This window comes from Eleginops maclovinus, chromosome 23, assembly GCF_036324505.1.
Source record: "Eleginops maclovinus isolate JMC-PN-2008 ecotype Puerto Natales chromosome 23, JC_Emac_rtc_rv5, whole genome shotgun sequence".
Classification (NCBI taxonomy): Eukaryota; Metazoa; Chordata; class Actinopteri; order Perciformes; family Eleginopidae; genus Eleginops; species Eleginops maclovinus.
In genome coordinates this window covers 6,140,888-6,164,312 of record NC_086371.1, presented here as the reverse complement: position 1 = coordinate 6,164,312, position 23,425 = coordinate 6,140,888, and the positions used below count along the sequence as shown (strand labels likewise).

General features: G+C 40.3%; 1 protein-coding gene and 1 long non-coding RNA gene across 2 annotated transcripts in view; one reads left to right on the top strand and one right to left on the bottom strand.

The window, feature by feature from the left end:
* The window catches only part of LOC134859294 (uncharacterized), a 29,962-nt gene extending 13,567 nt beyond the window's left edge, over positions 1–16,395 (top strand). The window contains exon 3 of the long non-coding RNA XR_010165073.1: positions 16,263–16,395. This is a non-coding gene — a long non-coding RNA (uncharacterized LOC134859294). The remainder of the gene's footprint in view (positions 1–16,262) is intronic.
* si:dkey-237h12.3 (teneurin-3) overlaps positions 1–23,425 on the bottom strand; it is a 138,730-nt gene that overhangs the window by 5,910 nt on the left and 109,395 nt on the right. Inside the window, 9 exon segments of the mRNA XM_063875682.1 lie at positions 294–590; positions 1,301–1,536; positions 2,369–2,544; positions 3,539–4,416; positions 7,495–7,649; positions 9,399–9,631; positions 12,550–12,570; positions 14,207–14,456; positions 22,752–22,895. Of these exon segments, the coding sequence (XP_063731752.1) occupies positions 294–590; positions 1,301–1,536; positions 2,369–2,544; positions 3,539–4,416; positions 7,495–7,649; positions 9,399–9,631; positions 12,550–12,570; positions 14,207–14,456; positions 22,752–22,895 (2,390 nt within the window).

Sequence of the window (23,425 nt, the reverse complement as noted above, 5' to 3'; positions counted from 1 at the left end):
TGTAGAGGTTGAGGTATAGCAAAGGGATGCAATCCCTGTGAACATTTTTATATCTGAAGCTTATAAATGATGCTCATAAATGTGCAGTTAGTGTGGAATTATTACTATGTATGCTAAGTGCCTCTGTAAGAAGCAGAATTATGATCATGGAGCCGGTGATTATTGCAAAATAGGCCTCTTCAGGGTGACCTCTGCTACACATCAGGGTTTTTATTCACCCTGTAGCGATGATGACTAGCCTCCTGCACAGTATATCTTACATATTGCTTCCTCTGGTCATGTTATTTTCTCACCTGCTCCAGGTAGGTGTAACTCCATATTTTCCCATCAGCGAACACCCTGGATATCAGGCGGCCCTGGCTATCATACTCCAGTCTCTCAGTGGTGGGACCTCTTTGCAGGGCGCTGATTTGCCCACTGCTGGTGCGGCTCACATTAACCGGCAGTAGCTTACTGCTGGGCACCCACAGCACTGGATGACCTGCTGTGTCGTATATAATCTTTAAGAGGAATTTCCTGTGGTCATCGTAAATCTTCTCCGTCCTCAGGGTGCGATCGTAATCGACAGAAAGAATGTTCCGTCCGTTCACCTGTGGGAAACATTTGATTTACCAGCGTGTTAGTAGAAAAACGGCTACCGCTAATAATCATAACATTTGACTTACAGATAAGACTAAAAGAAAATAAAGGGATACAATGAATATGCGTTCATCCTCGGAAATTCTGGGTTTTTATAACACTGCTCTTTTTCTGGACGGCTCTTTAAATCCTATTCACATCATTTTCACTAGAGTTGTCACAGAGATTAACACCTCCCTCCCAAGGCTCATTTAACAGAGACACTCTGGTGATTATTCAGGTGCACTTAAATCACAACCTTCTAAATTTAGTGACAAAATTACTCAGAGGCGAAGTAACCACCCAAGTAAAGTTCATGAAGTACAGTGTTTCATAAATCTGAGTGTCAGACTCTAAGAAGGGGGGAATAAGAGACTTACTTTCAGTCCAAGAATACTGATAACCCTCTATATCAGGAACTAAATATTATGAGAGCAATAAATCTTCATGGGAAGAAATAATTGATCATTATATTCATTTGAAATTGTTAAAATAAGTACCCATAAAATAACATCCGTCATATTTTTGTGCAACCCTCCTTTATATCTAATAGTGTCACTGGCGTAATCTCTAATCTCATCTATCACTGGAGGTAAACTAAGCCATGGGAAATTACCACTTTTTGTATTTAGGGCCTGGTGGTAATTTGCCCAAGAGATTGAAGTGAATACATCAAACATACCCTAAGCTTGCGTCCAAACACGATAACTTTGCCTCTGGCTTGTTCTTTGCGGAAGCGCCACTCCACCAAGTTCTGCCCACTCTCCCCTGGCAGGCTCATGTTGCGCCTGGCTACGGTCGGGTTGGCAGCTCCTGCCAGGATGTGGGGCTCTGTCTGGTAGTGGGTGTCCATCCCATTGGCATAGGTAATCCTCAGCGAGTTGTCAAAGCCCACTTGATAACTGCTTCTACATTGGTCTATTGATGGGAAACAAAAAAGGCAATTTATATCAGAGGAACGAGCAATTACACAGTGGAAGGGATGTTATTGACATCATATGTGACTATTGGCTGTTTTTAATCATGCTTTAAGTTGTAAGTATTGTATTTCAGACATCTTTGTATGTTATATCTGATCATGAGCTGTTGCCCTGCTCCTGCCTGACATCCTTTACTTTTTTGCAACACCTTGAAAATGTTGAAATACACCTGCATTACTTTTTTTTTCCAAATATATGTTAACATTTTCATTTTTTATCATACATAATGTCTATTTTCTATTATTTTGTGTATTAATACACACAACGTTTGTCCATCCTAGGAAAGGGATCGCTCCTCTGTTGCTCTCCCCAGGTTTTGCATTGTTTTCCCAATTAATTCAGCTTTTCTCTGAGTTTTTCCTTGAACGCTGCGAGGGTCTAAGGATGGAGGGTGTCATACGCTGTGCACATTGTAAAGCCTCCTGAGACACAAGTGTAATTAATGAAACTGTGCTATATAAATAACATTTGATTTGATTGTAATTGACAGATAAAAGAAGAAACATGAAAGAAGTGCTGAAGTAACTTGACCATCTGGGTCCGGCAGGGAGCAGAAACCATTTAGAAACAAGGTTGCTGTGTCTCCGTGACACCCCAAACCCACACACTGAGAGAGTAATCATTTACCCTGTCGTCTGTCAGACCCTGTGAGCTGTAATGATACACGACTTAAGCTTACTCAACATTGCCCCGGCGACCCCTGAAACAATGACAAATAACATCTTACAAAATAGCCGCCTGAGCCTGGAAGAAGAGTGCCGCGCCCTTACCCTGAGCCAGAGTGTAGAAGGCACGGATGGTGGAGGTGTTGGTGGTGATGCTAATTTCCTCGTCTGTCATGGAGCTTTCGATGTCCACCGTCAGAGCGCTGTATATGTCCGTGTACAAGTTGTTCACCATCCCAGTGGGGAACGTCACATTCATTAGTCGTCCTTCACTGTCATAGCTTTTTGACAAAAAGAAAAAGAAAGTGACAAATCATTGATATGTGATGGCTCTGAGGGCATTCAATTATCAGCTCTTTGAGTAAGACTATCGACTGTCATACTTCTTTTTTTTAACTCAATTTCATAAGAGAAGGCCTGTCTGTATCAACTTAAGGCACATACAAATATTTGATGTGTTAGAGTGACCCATCTCCCAAGCCGTCGGTTTTATATTTTTAAAAAACACTCACACAATGATTTCAATTATTCAGATGATTGATGTGTCGTTTTAATGTCTCCTGAATGCTTTGCTTTTTTAGCTAGAGTGGGGATATTATCCATGGCATAATGTGACATGACAGCAAATTTCACAAGGGAGAAAAACCACTGAGAGGCCATTTCACCAAAATAAAACGTGTCGGTATGACCTTTATTAGAGCCCAGGTGGCTTATTATAACAAGATCTAATCATGAGCTGGTCATTTTGGTACATTTAGCTTTTTCCCAGTCTAAACATGCTAAAAGAAAACGCCCTATTGTGACAAATGCTTTTGATGCAACATCATCTTTGCTGATGACTTATTCGAGTGTAATTAGGCTGTTTCTGAGACATATTTATAATTAGGTATTAATTAAATGTGTAGCCTGAAGCAGTTTTCAGGTAAGTATGTTTACAAATTGTAGAGTGAACTTTGTCTTTGTACCTAAATTAAAAAAATGAACTTAAATATTAGTGTCAAAGTTAATTAGTAGGCGACAAAGAGATGTTTAATAAACCTTTAAAATGCTGTTAATACTGCCCTGTCATCCATGAGCAGGGAATACTTTTTTTGAAATTCTAAATAATATTATCTGCCAGAATACAAAGTGCATTTGTTTTACATAAACTGTATTAGCATGCACAGCAGGGGGGTGTTTTAATGTGCAGGTCCCAGATGCAGATCATATATTACAATCTAAATCAGAGGCAAACGATTTCCTAACAATGTTCTTGCTAATCTTCATTAAACTTACTCGTAGAAAGTCGTCCATCCAATCTCTGATGTCTTTGTGGCCAGCAGGCCATTGTTGCCATGGTAGGTGAGCAGCACCAGCTCCTGGCCCTGCGCCGTGAGTGTTTTCAGTCCACCATTAGTGCCCATGGTTAGCCAGATCACCTGGTTATCGGGGGCGACGATACGAACCGGTGTGCGGTTAGGATCTCTGCGGATCCTCAGAGTGTTTCCGCTGCTGTCCGTCACGGCTGTAATATCGTTCTCGGTGCTGTAGCTGAACGTGAACTTCAAGTCACCAGTGAGCAGGCTTGCAGTGTGCTGGTGGGTGCCGTTGCTGTCAAACACATACAGCTCCTGGGCATCAGGGGAGGCCACCTCAAATGTATTGGCACTGGGAGTTGGCCCGTTTTTAGCGATGGCCCGGATGCGGATGTTGCCGAGGTCTGCTACGTAGAGTGTTCCATCTGGAGCTGCCACTAAAGAAGATGGAGCATTAAGCCTCGCATCTTTGGCATAGCCGTCCCCTGTCTGGTAACAGTCACAGTTGGCATCGTTCTTGCAATCGCATTCAGAGAGAGATCCGGCCAAATGCGTTATCTCACCATCCACAGACACCTTTCGGATCCTGCTCATCTTCCTCTCATCCGTCTCTGCTATGTAGATGGCTCCATGGTAAGATATGGCGATGGCAACAGCAGATTCGATCGGGGTTAACTGCGCCCTTTGACCACCGGCCACACCGCGCTCCATTCCGGCCAACGGGCAGTGGAGAGGTCGGCCAGCAGCGATGCTCACTTGGCCGTTCTCCGTGATGCGTAGCACAATGTTGTTGTCCAGGACATACAGAGAGTTGTCCATGGGGCTAAATGCAAGGTCTGTGGGCCACTCCAGAATCACCTGAAATACACATTGTATTCAAATTATAGATTAGAAATGAGAGGTAAAAGCTGCATTCAAGTAATTACCATTCATTAAAATAAATATCCATGTTAATCCCTTTTCAAATCAATAAAATAGCAGGGATTCAAATGGATATAAACAATAAGGCATATTCTAAATGGTCATGGTGGGATTGATTAAAGTTCGTCAGAGAACAAATACAGTATGTAATGATGTTATAACATAGTGTATTAACTTCAGATTTCAGAAAGTGTATGAACACATCTTCATTATAGCCATAATTATGCTGATAAAAGCACACAAGCTGTGAGTAAGCTGTAAAAAGAATAACTGTCACCAGCCACAGAAAGAGTAGAGTCTAGCTGTGTCTCTTTAAACAATGCTGGATTGTCTTACATATATGTATGATTTCAGTTGGCCTGAAGGAAAACATTCATAATATATCTTTCACCTTTAGGGTAAGAGATAAGCGTTTATCTTCTTGTACTAGCGCTGCTGATACATGAGTTTAGAGGATCATTCTGGCAACAGCGACTGTTAAGATCATTTTCCATTATGCCTTTCTCCCTCCTAACCATTAAACTTTTTTATCATGCTGTAACTGGGATTTAAAACCTGGTGACTTTCCAGCGGGGGTTATGCCCTGTGTGGCTATGCCCTGTGTGGTTATGGTTAGCTGCCACAACAACCCTGAGCGTGCATACTAAGTGACGCTGTAGCCTGAATACGGAGCACCCCATTAAGTGATCAATTAAGTGTATCAAATTAAATCAAAATTAAGTGATACAATATTTCTCACACAATAATAATCACAGCAGTATTAAGCACATCTTGGAAAAATAACAATCCAAAGCTTTAACCCTGGCCAACTATAACAATCTGCTTGTCAGAAATATGCCAGTGAATGAAAAGCTTATTTGTAGCAGCACAAATGACTGGCTTGGCCTTTTTAATACAGAACTGTCATTAAAGCTGTCAAAACTCTCCTGAATTGCACCTATCTGCAGAGTGATTAATAGCTAAACACACTGCCTCTAAGGCTGCCACTAGTCAAACTGCACTGAGCCAATTCTCTGCCTGAGACGCCTGAGGATCATACTGTCTCGCCAAAACCGTGCCTTTATTGGCTCAAACCAAATGACTTGGTTAATTAGCAAAAAGAGCCAAGCTTAATCCTTTGTCTTCATGTTCTCTTATGTTCTCCCTGCTTATGTGCACCCACACATGCACAAACAAAAATTGCTTCATCTTCTGTTTACATTTTAAAGAAAATGTCTACACTATGACTTTCTCTCCCAGCATTTATTTGTGTATATGCATTTATATTATTATATAACCTCTGAATAAGACATGAGAACATTTGTGACATCTGCTGTCGGGGTCATTTGGTTTTCCCTGTTACAGTCCTCACCACACCACAAGTGTTTTGTTTGTAGTTATATTCTTTCTTTTTCATTTTGTAGGCTGATCATCAGAAATCTAATTAAAATGTAAATTAGTTAGTTAAAAAACAAACCGAAAACACTGTTATGTCTGGCTCACGGATGTAAGAGGGGGGAGAACAAAATCGGCGACAATACATTTTTTAACAGCCAGTACACCTTCACTTTCTGCAGAAGCAGGAAATAGAAAATGCTGTGAACACTTCCATTTTTAAAATGTTAAAAGCCTTTTTTGGTTTTATTTTCCTTCATTATTCATCTTAAATCTGATCTCAAATCCCCAAAAATTCAATGAGGTGAGATATTAATGTTTAAGGCAGCAGGAAGCTGCACTACTTTGGAATAAGTGCATTGCTATTGTAGTATCCTAACCTTTTGTGTAAGGCCAGGGCTCGACTTTTATGTCACCTCATTCACAGGGAGTCAGTAAATTCTGTGGGACAAAGCCAGCCGTCTGTAGAAAGGGTTTTATGTGCCGCGTACTCGCTACCAATTGCTGCTTCATTATCATGTACGGTGTAAGTGTCCTTACTCTTGAGTATTTCTAGTGGAACACTAATTCAGCCCCAGCCACATCAAAACAAGGCCCCCAAACTGAGTAATTATTCTTCCCTCCATATCATCGGCCGTGACCGGAAAACTCATCTTCTCAATAAACACTTCATGTCTCCACTTCCTGCCCAAATCACATTTCCCTCCTTGCACAATTTTCCCTCCTGTACTTTGAGAGAAAAGGCTCTTCTCTTGTTGAGTTAAGAGCGAAAATGGATCTTATAATGTTCATGTGACCTTATTCCACTAATGCCACTGTATGTTTCTCTGGATAAGATCTGTCCGTTGAAGGCCTATCTTATAGTTAACATTTATTTAACAAAGAATTCCCCTTTCAGATTTCAATTTTCTTTCTTTGTTGTTAAGTGCACTGAGGCAGGAATAACAAAGACACAAGCTAACATCATTAAGTAGATGACAGAATGTATCTCACTAGATCAGAATGTAACAGCAATTGGATTGCAAAACCATAAATAAAATTGCCAATAAGCATCATTTAAAAGATAGCAATCTGAAGAGGCACTTTAAAATCAACCTGAAGGCAATCTAACCATCTAACCATTTCTATAAATAAGAAAGAATGACATTATCCTGTCAAACAGTAAATGAATTACACTTAAAACATCCAGATTGTACTATTCTCCAAAGTAGCAGCCAGAAGAGAGTGCTTACTGCAGCAATGATTTAAATTCCCAGAAAGAGAGCAGTTTTTGCAATTTTAAATTTAATTCCAGAAGGTATCAGACGGAGAGAGCAGCATGCAAAATAGTTCTTCTACCTGGTGGTGAAAACAAACTGTTAATAATAATATAGTGGGAGAGGTAAATAAATAAAAAAAAGGCCCTGCATGTTTTTCATTAAAAACCAGAAGCCTAAAAATATTAGAATTCATGAAAAGGTTAGTTATACTGCAGAGGTAATATATATATATATATTCTGTTATATAACACTGCATATGATGAGTCATAGGTGAGCAAACTAAAAGAGGGTTAAGAGAGAGGTGGGAGCTCAGGGTGGCGCTGCGACATGTTCTGCGTGAGGCGGGGTTCACATCTGTCTGGCACATGCGTGTCTAAATCACCTGATTGATATCCATGCTGTTGTCACAGGTCAGTGGTCGGGCGGATGTCAGGTCGTTTGAGCCGAGGAAAGTGGAGATGATGCCGTTCTGGTCCACCTTTCTGATCGTGGTGCCGTCCACAAAATATATCAGGCCGTTCTTGCCCACAGCGATGCCTGTTGACATCAGGTTAGAGGGGGAAGAGGGAGGAAAGAGGAAGGAAGGAGGGAGAAAAAAAAATTTGATAACAGGAAAACATGGTAGATCTGCGGCATCTCTGCTTGCATGACTCATTGGACGGTACACGATGGATACATGTGTCAAGCTTGCCTTCCCATTATTCAGGTCACTGCAAAAAGCACATCCATCAATAATTTACGGGCTGCTTTTCTACTATTAAATAATTTCTCAGGCAGAAGTGGGAAAGGCTGTATTTATACGGTATATATATATATATATATGCACTTGCCGTGTCTTGTAACCCTCCTCTCCAAAAAAAAGGACCTCTGGAAGTGGTGGTGTCAATGAGTGGTGCGTTCGGGCGATTTTTTTGACATCGGCAATCATCAACAATCTGCACACCATTTGAGAAATGAAGAGCGAGGGAGTGGAAATGACAGCTTCGGCCAATTTTAGATGAAAGGGGGTGAAAGACAGGCAGTTGCCATGGTGACAACTGTGGACTAAATTGTCTCAGTGATTGAGTGTAAGCTCAGAGTTGTAAGTTGCAGGAGAGCCAGAGTGGAGTAACGGTCGTCCAAAACTGGGGGAAATACTTTAAGGAGCGAGGCCAGCCTCCACTTCGCTCTGTGCGTCACTATGCGGCTTAACAGAAACAGCACCTATGGGAATTCAATCATCCCTAACATGCAGAGAAACAGTTTCTCAGTCTCCAAGTTGTTTTTAACACGGCTTGGGTTTTGTGATTGTACAGAAAATGAAAGCCGCTGACCTCAGAAACACATCTGTAAAGATCGTTCTGTAGCTTCCTGAGGATTTAAAATATCTTGAGTAACTTCGGTTTTACCCCACGAGTATGATTTATTTTTCAATGAAGTCTTTAAAAGCTTATATGGAAGGTGAGTGGTTTGGTTTGACCTGTGGCTAGGTCTGCACAAGATTGCTTTCTGCTAAAACATTTACGAGTTGAGGGAGCCCACGGTGAATCCTTGGGAGCTGGCTATTTGACAGTCTGAGATTCACAGACAGATGTGTCACATTTGAGTAAAGTTCACCAAATGTCTGAGAGGAGAAAAAAAATAAAAGTAGCCATCTGCTGTTTCTTCTATGGTCTCGGCTTCCACCCACTCCATCATTAGAGTTGCTCTCAGATTGCCTTCACTCAAGCCTCTATCACCCAGCTGAAGCTGAGCTATTGCTGTTGGCATTCAGAGTGGGCAACAACTAGCGCAAAAACAATTCATCTCGGCCTTTCATCCAGAAGAATTTATGGAAAAGTGAGCAATCCAACCACAAATGGCACAAATGATCATGCGAATGTGGACAACAGGTTGTGCACAGCGGGTATCAAATGTGAATAGCTGTTACATTAAGCATTAAAGGACTGGAGGAGGCTTTACTTTCACAGAAGCTGTTAAAGAAAATAACCTTCAAGAGTAGGTTTAAAGGATATGTACAAGAATATGATAAGATACATAATGCATTATATTTCTGGAGGTTAAAACAACAATAACTTTTTCATAGGCAGCAGTAATTCACAAAGTGTTTTGCTTTCTTCCACCTCAACACATAACCCACAATTAAAAATCATCCATTAAAATCAATCAGTTGGCCCAGGCTTGGCAAAGTCCCCAATGGCTCATATAAATCCAAATTGTGGAGTTGCCATTGCTGATTGAGAAGCCCATCACTGTGTCCCACCCCCTCCATTTGAGTTCAACGTCTTCATTAGTTTTAAATGATACCTTTGGGTCCGGTGAGGAAGGCCTCTGGAGCTTTGCTTCCGTCTCCACAGTGGTTCTCATCAAAGGGCAGACAGTGCTCTCCTGTTCCTGCCACCACCTCTGCATTCGACTGCAGCTCCTTGGTGCCAGTTAAGATTTTGGGCTTGTAGATCCTCCGGGAGTTTGTGTCCGACACGTACAGCTGGCCACTGACTGGATCCGTTGCCAGGTAATACCGGTGTGCCGGGTTGTTACTGCATTCAAAACAACACCTCAGTTATAAAGAAGATACTCTACCAGACACTGACTTTTCACACTCACATCTAGAATTCTTTCAATGTTGCTAATTTACCCCAATCTCAATCAATACTCCCTGTGAAAAAAACCTTTTAATCCCATTTGATGAAACGTAGCCTGATTTTCCTCTGAATTAAACTTTTATTGATTCCATTATTCGTTCCCAGGGCGCTAACATTGTCTTCTAGATTTGGTGTAGATATACACTTAGAAATATGCTCGCAGAACATTTAAGGGGATTTGAAAGGCCTGCATGCTAGCATACATCAGAATATTAAACCACATTTGATATATTATGTACAAGCTATTCAATATATGTTCTTAAATACATCATTAAAAGCTAATTACATGTAAATTCAGTACTTCTGGAGCTCAATACATAAACTTTATTATCAACTCAAAATTAATAGCAACATTATCATGCATGTGGATAATGAACTGAAGAGGAAATTAATGTCTAGTTTTAATGAAACACTGAGAATAATTTTCACAGCAGAAAGAAAGACTGAAAGCTTTTGTGAATAAAATAATAAATAAAAGACAGAAAGTGAGACAGAGAAGTTTGAAAAGATGAAAGTCGGAAGACTGCATTGATCCGAAGCAGAAAAGATATCTTTGATAGCCTTTGGAAATTACAGAAATGACTGCCTTACATTTACAGAGAACAACAGCTAATGACATTGCATCTGTTCCTGCTTATTTGCATTCATTTCATCGTCTCGTAATGGATCCTTGAATCATAGAACAAATGTGTCAAGGATTAGGAATCAAAAGATTTTTCAACGCATTAGTGAACAATATTTAGGCTTTAGAAGAAATCCATGCACTTAATGTTTTTTCAGTGAGACCTTTGTAAACAAATGAACAACACTGAAAACTATTGCATTAACCTTTTCTATTAAGTCAGAGTTGATCCAGAGCAGGTGCTTGACTGTCATTAAAGAGCTAAAAACAGAGGCAGTTAACATGACAAGTAGCCGACTTTACAGTGCAGTCGTAAACATGGCGGTTCTCGTTGTACTCCGGCTTAATGGTACTTCAGTCAATACCAGTTGGCTTTGGAAGTGGTAAAATGCGATGGCAAAATAAATGCGGCAATGAAACATCTTTATAAAATGATGAAGATGGGGTCATAAAAACTTGACAGCTATTATGAGTCAAAGTAAATGCCTCAAATACGTGGCAGCCATCAAGTTCTGATTAAGAATTCAAGAATGTACATTAGTAACCCTTTCTTTTACAGTCAACCTGCAGTGGGTGGACACGATAAATAAAACACCTGTATGACATTATGTGGTTCAACATAACAGCCAAGTAATAAATATTTCCATGGGGAATCTTCTGATGTTTGGATTTATGTATGGTAGCGATAGGTTGCCACAGAGGAAAACATTTTTGTCAACCTAGGAGATGGTATAACAGCGAGACGGAAATATTATACTACATGTTCTTACATAAATATAAAAGACACTGCCACGTGAAGCCCAAAGAACCATATTTTAGAAAAGATTCTTTAGAAAATTCAGGGAGAAGCAAATAAACCTTGGTATCGTTTGGTCTGGTCCTCTCATTGAACGAAATTATAAAAGATATTTAGTTGACTTATAGGTCTAGTCCATGTATGAATCATAAAAAAAATAATTGATACATACGTAACAAAGAGGACCCATTATGCACATTTTCAGGTCCATATTTCTAATTAGTGCCGCTTCTGTGACATGTCTCCATGCTTTAATGTTCAAAAAGGTCTTTATTTTAGGGTGAAAGCACCTCTTTGGACCTCTGTCTGAAACCAGAGCCCAGTCTGCTCTGATTGGTTAGCTGGCCAGCTCTGTTGTGATTTGGCAACCGCTTAGAGATGTCCCGCTTATCGTGTACAAAGTGTTGGAGCGCTAGCCAATAAAAGCACAAGTGTAACATAGTGATGTCACTATGTTACAAAATACACGTTGGGATTGTTGCCTTTGCAGACCAGTTACAAAAGCTTATATGACTCGTAACAGGGAAGGGAAAAGCCGTTAAAGCATGATAGGGCCCCTTTAAGATGACCTGGAAAATTGTGCTCATCTGTCCTACAATATTAGGACTACGAAATGACTGGAGGCTGGAACAAAGCCAAAAATAAGTTCATTCTGGTGACTGATGAGTCATGTTGCACTGTGATGCAGACATTACAAAGCCTATGAAGAGAGGCATTGATCCAAACTGTACTGGATCTGATCAGAGCAGCTGCAGGCCATTACGCTTTGATGCATAACAAAGTCACATGGTCATATGACAAACAGGTGTTGTCGCATCAGAGACTACGTTGCCTTGACAGCCAGCTAGGCAGAGTGACTCTACTTTACTCTGTGGCATCTCTTGCCCTCGCGGTCATGTTAATCACCGGGACAACCTAATTGCCACCAATGTGCATGTTCACTTGATCTGAGACTGTTGTCTTAACCATGAATACAAAGCAGTTGTTTAAGCCCCTCTGGATAAGAGCATCTGCCAAACAGCATCACAGTTGATGTAATTAAGTGCTGCACAATGATACTGTTTATTGCACAGATATTCTATTGGATTGCATCAGACAAGCTGTTGATTGTATATTAGCTCTCTTTCTCATATTTATACCTCTAAAAACTTTTAATATGTAAAGGGTCGCAATGTGTGCAATTTTGTCACATTGCACGATTCCCAATGCCGTGCTCTACTTGTTGTTCAGATGTAATCAAGCTTAATTGCTTTGTTATAATTACACATGGTAATCACTGGTGCTAAAGGCGACTGTAAAAGAAAGAGTTATCCATGTTCTTATAAAGAGGATGATACAGATGGTGGTGTTTAAAGAATACTTAAGCAGCATGCACTAAGAAAAAAAAACACCTACCTGTGTCTAAAGTCTTTATTTCTATGACAGGGTACAGAGGGAGCAGGAAAGGAGGAGGAAGAATCAAGACAATATAATTGGTTATTCTTAAAAGGATACTTTTACATCTCATTTCAGGTTATTATTTGCCAAATCTGACAGTTTTACTTGTCAAAGGAATGACTTATAGGCCCCTAAAAGGGTTTGCATTTTTTCCTCACAGTATCTAGTGATGAAAAAAGAAACTGCTGAATCTCAGAAAGTCACAGTATCCCCTTGAAGGATCAACACAGCCATTAGAAAAAAGGCGCAGGCAATGACAATCCATTTGGCAGAAAGTGGAGAGAAGACACTGTGGCAGGGAGTTTCAGGAGAGGAAAATATGTATCCCTATATTCATAAAGTCCCATCCTGCATTACCGCTGCTTTGGCCACTCATATTGGAATATTGATTCTTCCACTTGTAACATTGGCCAGAATCTGAATACAGACGTTGCGCTAACAGCATTTGAAGGGAGAAACATATGCAGTATTTGGAATTTAATACGAAAAACATGCACCATAATACCAAAACTGACACCACTTCTTGTCTGTAAATGTTAAAAAGAGACTAGTATCAAATATAAATAAGCAAATATTCCGTAGTGATTGAAGAAAATTGGGCTCTTTCTTCTGCACTGCCTTTAATATGCACTGCTACCGCCATCTGAAACAAACTAAAATTGTCCTCAGTGTGTTTTTTTTTTTGTCAGTGTGAATTTAATTTGGCTAACACGACACGTTTCCTTTCGACTGTAGCAGTGCTTTGTGTTTTTCTCCTTGTAAACAGAGTAAAAGAGTTGCTTAGAGACACATTTCTAAAACTATTATTTATCTAGGGCAGGGTTGCTGAACATGCATTGTTTACAGCAGAACTCTGCTTCCCATTCATAGCGCTACACACTTCCTCCCATGAGAACTGCTCTGTAGTGGCTGATCGATACACATACAGTATACATCGGCAGGTTTCCGAGGAACTAGGGAATGATTCTCAATCAGTTTGACTTTCATTTTAGATTTCATTTTTCGGCTAGTTGCAATCTAGCTCCTAATTTACAATCTACCTCTCATACAAAAACCCATCAATAGTGTGGTGGCCTACATCTCTTTAATCCATGTTGGTTTCTCAATGTACATTTAATCAACATCTGCCACTTTTAAATAAGCCAACTGGCCGAATCAGAGTCATTGCTGAGAGAAACCAACTTGGCATAAGGGGGCGTAAATCATCCAAATTACACGCTGAAGACAGGATGTCTTTCCTAATTATGGAGATGGATAGAGAAAAGATTTCAATGGGTAGAGGGAAGATGTGTATGACTGAAAGTCTGTCCACTATGCCATTTTAGTTTTCCTCTCAGCATTTGAGGCCTAATGTGAAATTGGAAAGTGGGATCAGAAACTTTCATCTGTTCATATTTGAACATTTCTAGGGGGTCAGCTACAGTATGTTGAACACACTGGGGGGAAAAAGACAATATAATGCATATAACATCACTATAATGTTATTACTATAAAATAAAACGTCATTGTGTGTCTTTTCATCTTGAATTTATACACATTTATTCATACTACATAGATAAAGTGTCAACAGGTAATATTCCCAAACATGCTCTGATAAACGAGTCCTTGATCTTACCTGAGCTCCATGATACTTGTGACATTTCCCGATGGGTAGATGCGTCGGATGTAGTTGAAATCTCCGACGAACAGACTTCCATCGATGCCCCACGCCAGAGCCACCGGCGCCAGCAGCTTGTTGCCCTGGGCCTGTCCGTTACAACTGGGGCACGAGATGCTCCTGCGCCGCCCGTTCCCCATGACGGTGGAGATCACCGGGGGCTGGAGGGAGATGAATTGATTCTCCCCGCTGCCTTTGTAAAGGATACCTGTGAAACAAAGCCAATGGTTTGCTGGTTGAGAGGAAGCATGTCTGTGTGCAGAGATCTTAAGAGATGCAACTTGTTTTATCAAGACACACCTCGAAAAAACGTAAGACAAACCACACACACTCAACATACAATACAAATTCTTAACATATTAAAGAAGCACTTTGACATTTTACCCAGAGCAACATGAGAAACTGTGCCCACCTTCAGTAGTTTACATTCTGTGCCGCTTATTTGATCTGTACACAAACCATCTAGATTTATATTTAAACACTTTGTAATTAAAGTAGATACATATTTTACACAAATTCTAAAGCATATCTTTAATAAATGACAAGAAACAAAAGCCTGTTTTAATTAATACCATTCATCTTTGAATATGAGTTAATTTAACTTATGAATTATTTAATTCACTGTGGGATTAATTTCTATAAAATGACCAAAGTAAAATGTGTTTGCTTTAAACAACTGAATATGCAAGATGATATTGAGACATTAATTTAACTTTGTTTGTCCAGTGGCTGATTATATTTTGCCTTTTTAATCTCATTTTATTTATAAGTTATAATACTATAAATACTATTTACAAACATATACAATATATTGAGTGCATTCAAAATTATTTGATGAATAAGAAATGGTATTTGATTATACTTTCCTCTAATAAGGGCGCATACATCATTTCACTGAGGACTCACCGAATTTGGTGACTCACGGCAGATTAATATTTTAACAAGAGGCAGATATAACTGGCTTTTTTTTATAGGTGGGTGGGGTATGAAAGAGGGGGGTAGGGGGGCTCTGAAATAGTGGGACTTTCTTCAAAGGGGAAAAAACACATCAAAGGGAAGAAGTGCATGCTGGAAGCTCTTAATTATTCACATCCAACAACTTGTTTGAATCCACACAGCCTCTGCCCTAATTAGTGAATCTATGACACCACTGAACGGCTACAGAATATCGCTCTCCAGCGGAGTTATCCCGTAAGCCATCGTAACCCTCGATGTATGTGAAATTGTGCGTGCGGCTGCGCTGCGTGTCCCTTCCCTGATTAGTTCCTTTCATTGATTTAATTGATTGAAGGACAAATTCAAATGAAGGCACGGTCTGGCGAGACTCTTGACAAGACGTTCTGACCAATTCGTCTTTTGTATCCCAGAGCATTACACATGAGCCTCTAACAAAGACAAATAGGTCCTGGGGACGGCTTTATGCGTGACGCCATCAAACGCACGACCTTGGGACTTTAATTGAACTGTGATCCATGTGTCTGCTCACTGAATGAAACACACGCAGTGATGAAAACTCTAAGGGACCTGAACGCACCGCGCTGCACCAGAAACTACAAATAACAAATATGCCATGTCATCTGATCTGACTGTTTGCATTTTTAATAGCTAATTAACATTCTCTGGAAAGACAAAGACGTTTCTAATATGTAATATCCAAGAGCCTATGAAGCAGTGTGTCTGTTGCAGCAGTCTATGAGTTTGGCTGACACACAGCTTGAAGAAAAAAGGAAAACATATACTGCTAAGGTCATTTTGGCAAGCCGCCGTGGTCTTCTCTATTTACACTTCCATCATCACAGTTTACTTCACACACAAGTCTCACCATAGGCTATAACACAGCATGAGGGAATGGATTAAAACTCTAATCAATCATCACCCACACCCCATGATCATGCCACACACACTTAGTATGGACAGTGCACTCCTTCACTTTTATCTTTATCACACACACAACTTCTATTGCTCTCCACTTGGAGTGAGTGAGGAGATTAAGGTTCAGTTTTCTTCCCTCAAGGACACTTGGTCATGAGACATTACTGCTGATGATTGTGGCGAGGATCAAGCTTGTGACGTCTCAGCTGGAGAGCCGCACTGATGGGAATTTGGCTTTGGACTATCCGGTGCCCCTGGCAGAAGAGAAGGACCCCTACTGTGTCTGAACCTAAATGGCTTCGAAGTTGTTCAATGTATGTCTAAATAATATTTTTTACTTTCATTTCACTCTGTTCTGATTTGAAGCTTGGTCCAAATATATAAAACTTTAAAGGGGCCCTATTATACTTTTTGGGGTTTCCCCTTTCCTGTAGTGTGTTGAATAGGTGTTTGTGTATCTAAATGGTCCGCAAAAGGCTAAAATCCCTTCAGAGTGAGTTTCTCTCCCACACACTTCCCACCCCTGTCTGGAACGCCTTGATTGTAGGTTGAGAAAAATAAAGACCTTTTTGAACATTATAGCATGTAAACATCTCACAGTAGAATACAATTGTAAAACCTGGAAATTAGCATAATAGGGCCCATTTAAGAAAACCGTTTCATAGGTAAGATGGAGATACTGCAAGACAATTTGTCAGAGTCTTGTTTTCTCTGGACAGGCTGAATAAACTAGTGCTCACACAACAGATTTCCACAGGAGACTTCAAGTCAAAGTACAAAGTATGGCAGCTGAATGGATCAAACCTTAAGTATTTGTCTGCTTATTGATTAGTATAAATGAAAGTGTGGAGAAGGATCTGAGATTGATCCAAAGGAAATCACTGTTGTGCTTGGTATTTTGAGAAAAGACTTTTCAGAGAGTCAGAGAGTGAGTTGTCTCTTTTGCTCCAAGATCACTCCAGCGCTGCTCCATTGAGCAAGGGCATTACCTTTAATATAACTGCATATCACAGCTTTTACAACAACTCTAAACACTCATACACAGTTAGACTCTGAGAGTCACAATTTCCTGAGAAATAATGGAAATACATTGAAAAAAGTCACAATAAAGAGGTGTATAAAAGGAAATGGTAGTGAATTTGAGTTTAGAGAGGTGGATCAAAGAGGAAAGCCATTTTCTCTCAGAAAATCAAGCGGAAAATAGAAAACTAGCGTAGTCATTACAGAAATATTTGAGCAAGGAGAGGATATTTCTGCTGCTCTGCTGTATTCACATCCTCCTGTATAAAGAAAGTGATATTTCCTCACTACGCTGTCCCAAGGCCAACTTTCTGAATACGTTTCTTTAATTGATTCCTTTCTAAGAATCATTACAGAGAGAAATCATTTGTTTGATTAAAGGCTAATTTGAGTCATGTAATGGATAAAAAAAATATTTAATGCCGACATCACAGCTTCTAAAATGATTAATGGTACAAATTCAAGGCCTGAGCTTCAATACCTGATAGAAAAACTGGAGTGCCCTGAGCAATGTCACCTTGGTGACACGTACAGAGTGCAGAGACTGCTAGAGAGGAGTGGTAATGTGTCTTAATTGCATCCTGTTCCTTCTTTGTTCTCCTTTGCACTTTGTCAGTCTCTAAGATACCACCCAGGCTCTCACTGATATGCCACGATAGAGGCTAAAAATGGGCCGAAAACCTCTTATTGCTTCAAATGCAGCATGTGCATGGACTTTACAGTAAGCAATCTCTAAGATACTTATATACTGAACTCTGGCTGTGTCCAAAAAGAATCGGCTAAGTTACCAGAGATAGAGACAAGCTGCAGATTGGGGGGAAGGCATATCCACTTGTAATGAAGAAAGCAGGGGCAGTAGTACATGACTAAAGCACAGACACCAGCAATTTGCCTTATCTGGTCTGACAGGCTCTGGAGTGGAGGCAGAGAGAGAGAGAGAGAGAGAGAGAGAGAGAGAGAGAGAGAGAGAGAGAGAGAGAGAGAGAGAGAGAGAGAGAGAGCGAGAGCGAGAGCGCGAGAGAGAGAGAGAGAGAGAGAGAGAGAGAGAGAGAGAGAGAGAGAGAGAGAGAGAGAGAGAGAGAGAGAGAGGCCGTTTTTTGCTCAGGTCTTTTGCCACACAGAATGAGAGAAAAGTCTTCAGATGTTGGAAGTGCTGCGAAAATGAAGCAGGAGGCACAACAAAGAGAGATAGCGAATGTCTGGAGCAAAACCGCAGCTGCAGAGGACCAGAGCTTTCTAACATGTTGGGTGAGGACATTAGTCAAGGTTTACAGCATTAAAGAATCAATACTGGAGCAGCAATGAAGGCAAACAGTGATATTTGGATTCATCTTCATGCCGGCTGAAGGATATCGAACTGCATTCCCTGCCCAAAAACCCACGTGGGCCATAAATCTCAAATGTCAAAAAGTGCAAGACTGAATAATTCAGTTAGGATTCAGCAAATGTAAGGGGATAAAAGTAGGTGCCGACTCCCAACCTCTGTAATAAAAATGAATGTGTGAGGGGGATAGGATTACAGACAGAGTAATGATACTTTGATGTGAACACAGTATAAACCAGCATACCGAAGTCACTAACAAAAAAACATTTCACAGTCTTGAGGAGCTCACTGTCTTTGGGCTGAGCTAATAGGATTCAGCATGGAACACTTTTGGCAAATTGATTGAGCTCCTGTCAGAAGAAGGTAAATGAGACAGAGCAACACAAGTTTTCTAAACTATTTCTGAATCTTTCAAAATCTAGTCAGACTTTGCAATTTATTTTTGGTGCGGGTGAGAAACCCTTAGGGAGGCTGCAGCATTAACTGCACACGAGAAACTCGACGCCAGCTGGCTGTTGTTTCATTTCTGTCATTACTGTTTCCATGTATAAATACAAGCCTGTACATGATGATTTTCCATGCACAGTTACATCCAATGTTCTGTTAAAGCGAGACACGCAGCACCACTCAGTCTAATAAAGGATGCAGCATACATTAGCATATCACACATGCTGCATCTATCTGTTGATCACATAAACAGCTCACAACAACTTCAATTCCAACTGTGATGCTGCCACAGTGAAGGCTTTGGAGACGGTTGTGCTATACTTTGAGACAGGTAGGATGAAACAAAACGCACCAGCAGCAGTCAAGCTAGAGGCAGATTCTCCCTGTTCTTTTGCACACTTCACAAACTTCATGTTTTGGATGGCTTGACAGATTGGGTTCGGCAATGGGCCCTTGTGTCTGTTCTTTTAACGTACAACAAAGAAGCAGGACAAAGTGGCACCGGGGTTTGAACAAAGTAAAGGAAGACTCTGGTTCGCTGACATGTTTTCCACAACCATATCCAACAAAAGGTGGTGTCTGCAATCTGTGAGATGTGGAAAGACTAGTTAACATGCAGAATGCATGGATGATATTACTGTGCAAACCAACTGAGTATTTGTGGGATGAATAGGGTTGCCCGTGCCAATTGTGGGTGTGCATGTTAGATGCTATAAAAGACCATGATCAAGATGTAGGCAGAATGTAATTCTAGTTGCAGAAGCATTCCTCCCTCTGTTTGCCAAAATATGTGGGAACAGAAATATCTTCTGAGGTTTTCTTAAACCGACCGGGCCAAAGAGACAGTGGCTAAAGCCAGATTGATACTTTTGCGTCAAGCGGTTTGCAGAGGATATATAAGGATGCTCCACCAGAGCTCACGTAACCCTCCCTCGTAAATGTAACTACACATCAGGGCTGAGGAGATACCACATAGCGACCACAGAAAATGTGATTGGTCAGCTCCGCCTGCTTGCATTTTTCCCCGTATGTGATTCTGATGGCTGTAAAGATTATGAGAATTCATGTAGCAATTCAAATTCAATATCAACACCATGAATAGATATAAAAGCGGGAGTCTATTTTCATGCACAATTAGCCACAAAAGCTCTTTAATAGTGCGCTGTTAGAGCAGTGAACCTTATTAACCTCTTTGCACTCACCGGACCTACTGGTGGTGACTCATGAACTAAAACTATTTATTCACACACTGAGGTGATAAATACATGCCACTTTAAAATCATTTCCCATTGTGTGAAGAAACAAGCTGTTGCACAAATTTGAGAATCCGACATTGCACCTGAATGTTAACAAATATTTTTTAAAGGGACCTATTGCACTCAATCCAAATACATGAGAGGCTGTGGCGCATTGGACTAGTGCGTCGAGCTTCAGATAAAGGGAGCACAAGTTCATCCCCACTGCAGTCAGCGTGTCCTAGGGCAAGATGCGTTGAATAAAAGCGTCTAACAAGTAACATGTAATGTAATAATGAGTGACAAATGATGATAGCTGCTGATGACAAACCTATTGCCAGTGGTGGACCGTTTCTTCATCTACTCAAGTATTGTTATTCATTTACATTTTGAGGTTATTGTTTACATTTTTTTTCCATTTCCTGCTACGTTATACTCAAAATGTTTACCCCACTACATCTATGTGACCAATTCAAATACTTTTAAGATTCAGATTAATAATACAAAATATAATCATCAACATTCGTATCATGTATTATAAGTGGTTGAGATAAATCCCTTTTTAAAATCCCCAAGCTAAGCCCTACTTTATTTACTGTAATTAAATTATGATGCAAATAGGATGCAGTTTTGCTCCTACATGGTTGTTCTACTTTTCCTGGAAAAAAAGATCTGAGAACCTTTGGCCTCACAGCTTTTTGTCTAACAAAAACCATGCCTTAGAGCTAGGTTGGCACATTTTTGCTGCTTTTTGATATAATTACTTTATTTCAGCTTTATTTCTGAATGACAAAGGTGAGGGAATTTGAAAGGAGTGAAACTCCTACGGTGTGTTGACCAGTACGACCTCTGAGTGAGTGAGTGTGGGCGTACTGGCCAACTCTGAAGAGTGGAGGTTTGTGCAAAAAGCAAACTAGGTAACGCAGTGTGTTTTGTGGGGATGTTCATACTGATATGATTAGATATCAGGTCATTATGCCCAATCCTGATGGTAAGATAATAGAACATTTTATCTTAAAATTAGATTTTGTACCATAAAATAGAGACTTTCTTGCTCTATCTGTGAATGAAAAGTTACATTTGAACGTTATCTGCCTCAGAGTGATGACATTTAGTCAACCTTTTCTGCAGAATATTGACCTCTAAAAGCTCATGAACTGGAGATGGCTTCACAAAGGTAACGATTTAACTAGCCATTATTTAAGAACAGTTCAGATTGCATGTGAACATACCTCACTGTATCTCCCTATGCCAAACTGACCCACATGCCTGCTAGAAACGAATATGTGACTGTGTAGATACATAAAACTCACATAAAATAACTGGTAATTATTTCAGTTTTAACATTTACACTGTTGTTGTTTTCCCTCCTGAATAATAGAAATAAGGTTGAATCGGAAGAAAAAAATCAATCTCAACCATGCCGGGCTCCTGAGCAATGATGCTATCGCTGTGAGGAACAACAAAGCAAGTCTGCAGACTCTGTGGCTCACACAAACACAAAAATCTGCCTACAGCCAGGAAAAACATCACTACAGGTGTAATTACCAATGTTTCGGATGCATTTGTTGTACACAAGCTTTTACATTTTCCGTTCGATGCCAACAGAAGAAATCCTCTATTTATTTCTGCATGCCATTTGGAAAACTAATTTGGTTATAGCTACAGTATCCATTTATCCATCTTATGTATTATGACTTGGCAAATGCATGCACGTAAATTACAATTTTAAAACAACTAGAAATGAGCAAAGCCAAACATTGAAAGCAAAATAAAGATGAACCACAAAAACCTTCTTATCCACTCACAATTTCTAATTTGACAGTGTGAGACTAAGGACTCCGCTGGAGGCCACAAATGTAATCTTGACTATTTTAAAAGATGAAAGGGCCACAAATTGTGTCGGACAACTGGAACAATGATTGTGAGCTGGAGTGGATTTAATGTCAAAACAGCAGCCTGGCACGCTGACAATGCACACTACCCGAGGCCCACTCCTACAATCGCAGTCTTATTACAGCCCGTGCAGCTGTAACCCAGCACTATAATGTGCAGATTATAGAAAGCAACCTCCTGCAACTGTAACCCAGCAATGATTTAGAGCTGTATGTATATTTGATAGTTTCATTATGCATGTTTCCCTCTCATGTCTGTGCACCAGGGCGACAAAGACAAACTCATGTCCATTTATTGTACTAGGCGATTAAAGCTGTTCTGATTGATGAAAGGGCAAGAAATTAATTTAGTTTGTTGAATTAATGCGGGAATTAAACATGACGCCTGTTCATCAAAAGCACAAGCCTTCACTCGAAGCAAAAGGCCAACTTCTTCCTGAAATAGCTGAGCAGTTTGAAATTGTAGCACAGCCACGCACCCTGGTGACTTAGTCGCTGATTTATTCTGTCATTACTGTGAATGATCGGCCCTTCAAAACTCTCCACTATTATCTGCAGACGGGATGACGAACAATATTTCATTTTGATTCAAGCATTTATAGCGGTGATTTTGGGTAAAGACCACCTGCCTGTAACCCTAAGAGGCCACCTATCTCTGCCCGGCATGCACACACATATGCACTTATAGCAGATATATGAGTGTTTCTTACCGTTCTGGATGTCCAATATGTGGTGTTTGTCTAACATCCACCCTCCCATGTTGGATGCATCAAGTTCATAGCCTTGTAACACCGCAGTCCTCTTCTCCCAGAGCACCACATCAAGACAGGACTCGTATTCATATCCCACCGACACTGAAAGCAATGATGGCAGATTCCTATGGTGAGCAAGGTTGCAACCTCCTTACCTGACACTTATTGCAGCAATGAGGCTTGTAGCCCATCAGACATTCAGTGCACGTTGTGGTAGTTTTTTCCCCCTGTACTGCTTTCTCGTTGACAATATCATTTCATCCAGCTGGGATGATTTTAGAAGACCTGTGGGGTTTCTGTGAAACACCTGCAGAGTTTGGATTGTATGCCTGCTCTTCTCATTTGTTTTATCTTGTGTAAATGCAAATACACCACAATGCAAAATACCGTGTGAACTGGTATGAATTATTTAAACGATAACGTCTCAGATGGAGAACATTACAGTTAACATCAAAAATGCTGCGATATGCTTGCCAGGAATGAGTCCTGTTGATTTTTAGCGCTGCAAGGGTTGTTTTCTGTAATAAATAACTCAAAAATCCTCCGAATTTTCAGACTTTAAAATGTTTTTTTCACCACATTACAGCTAGGGTAGGTCATTTATTCTGGGAGTGACTTCCTTTTTTTTTATA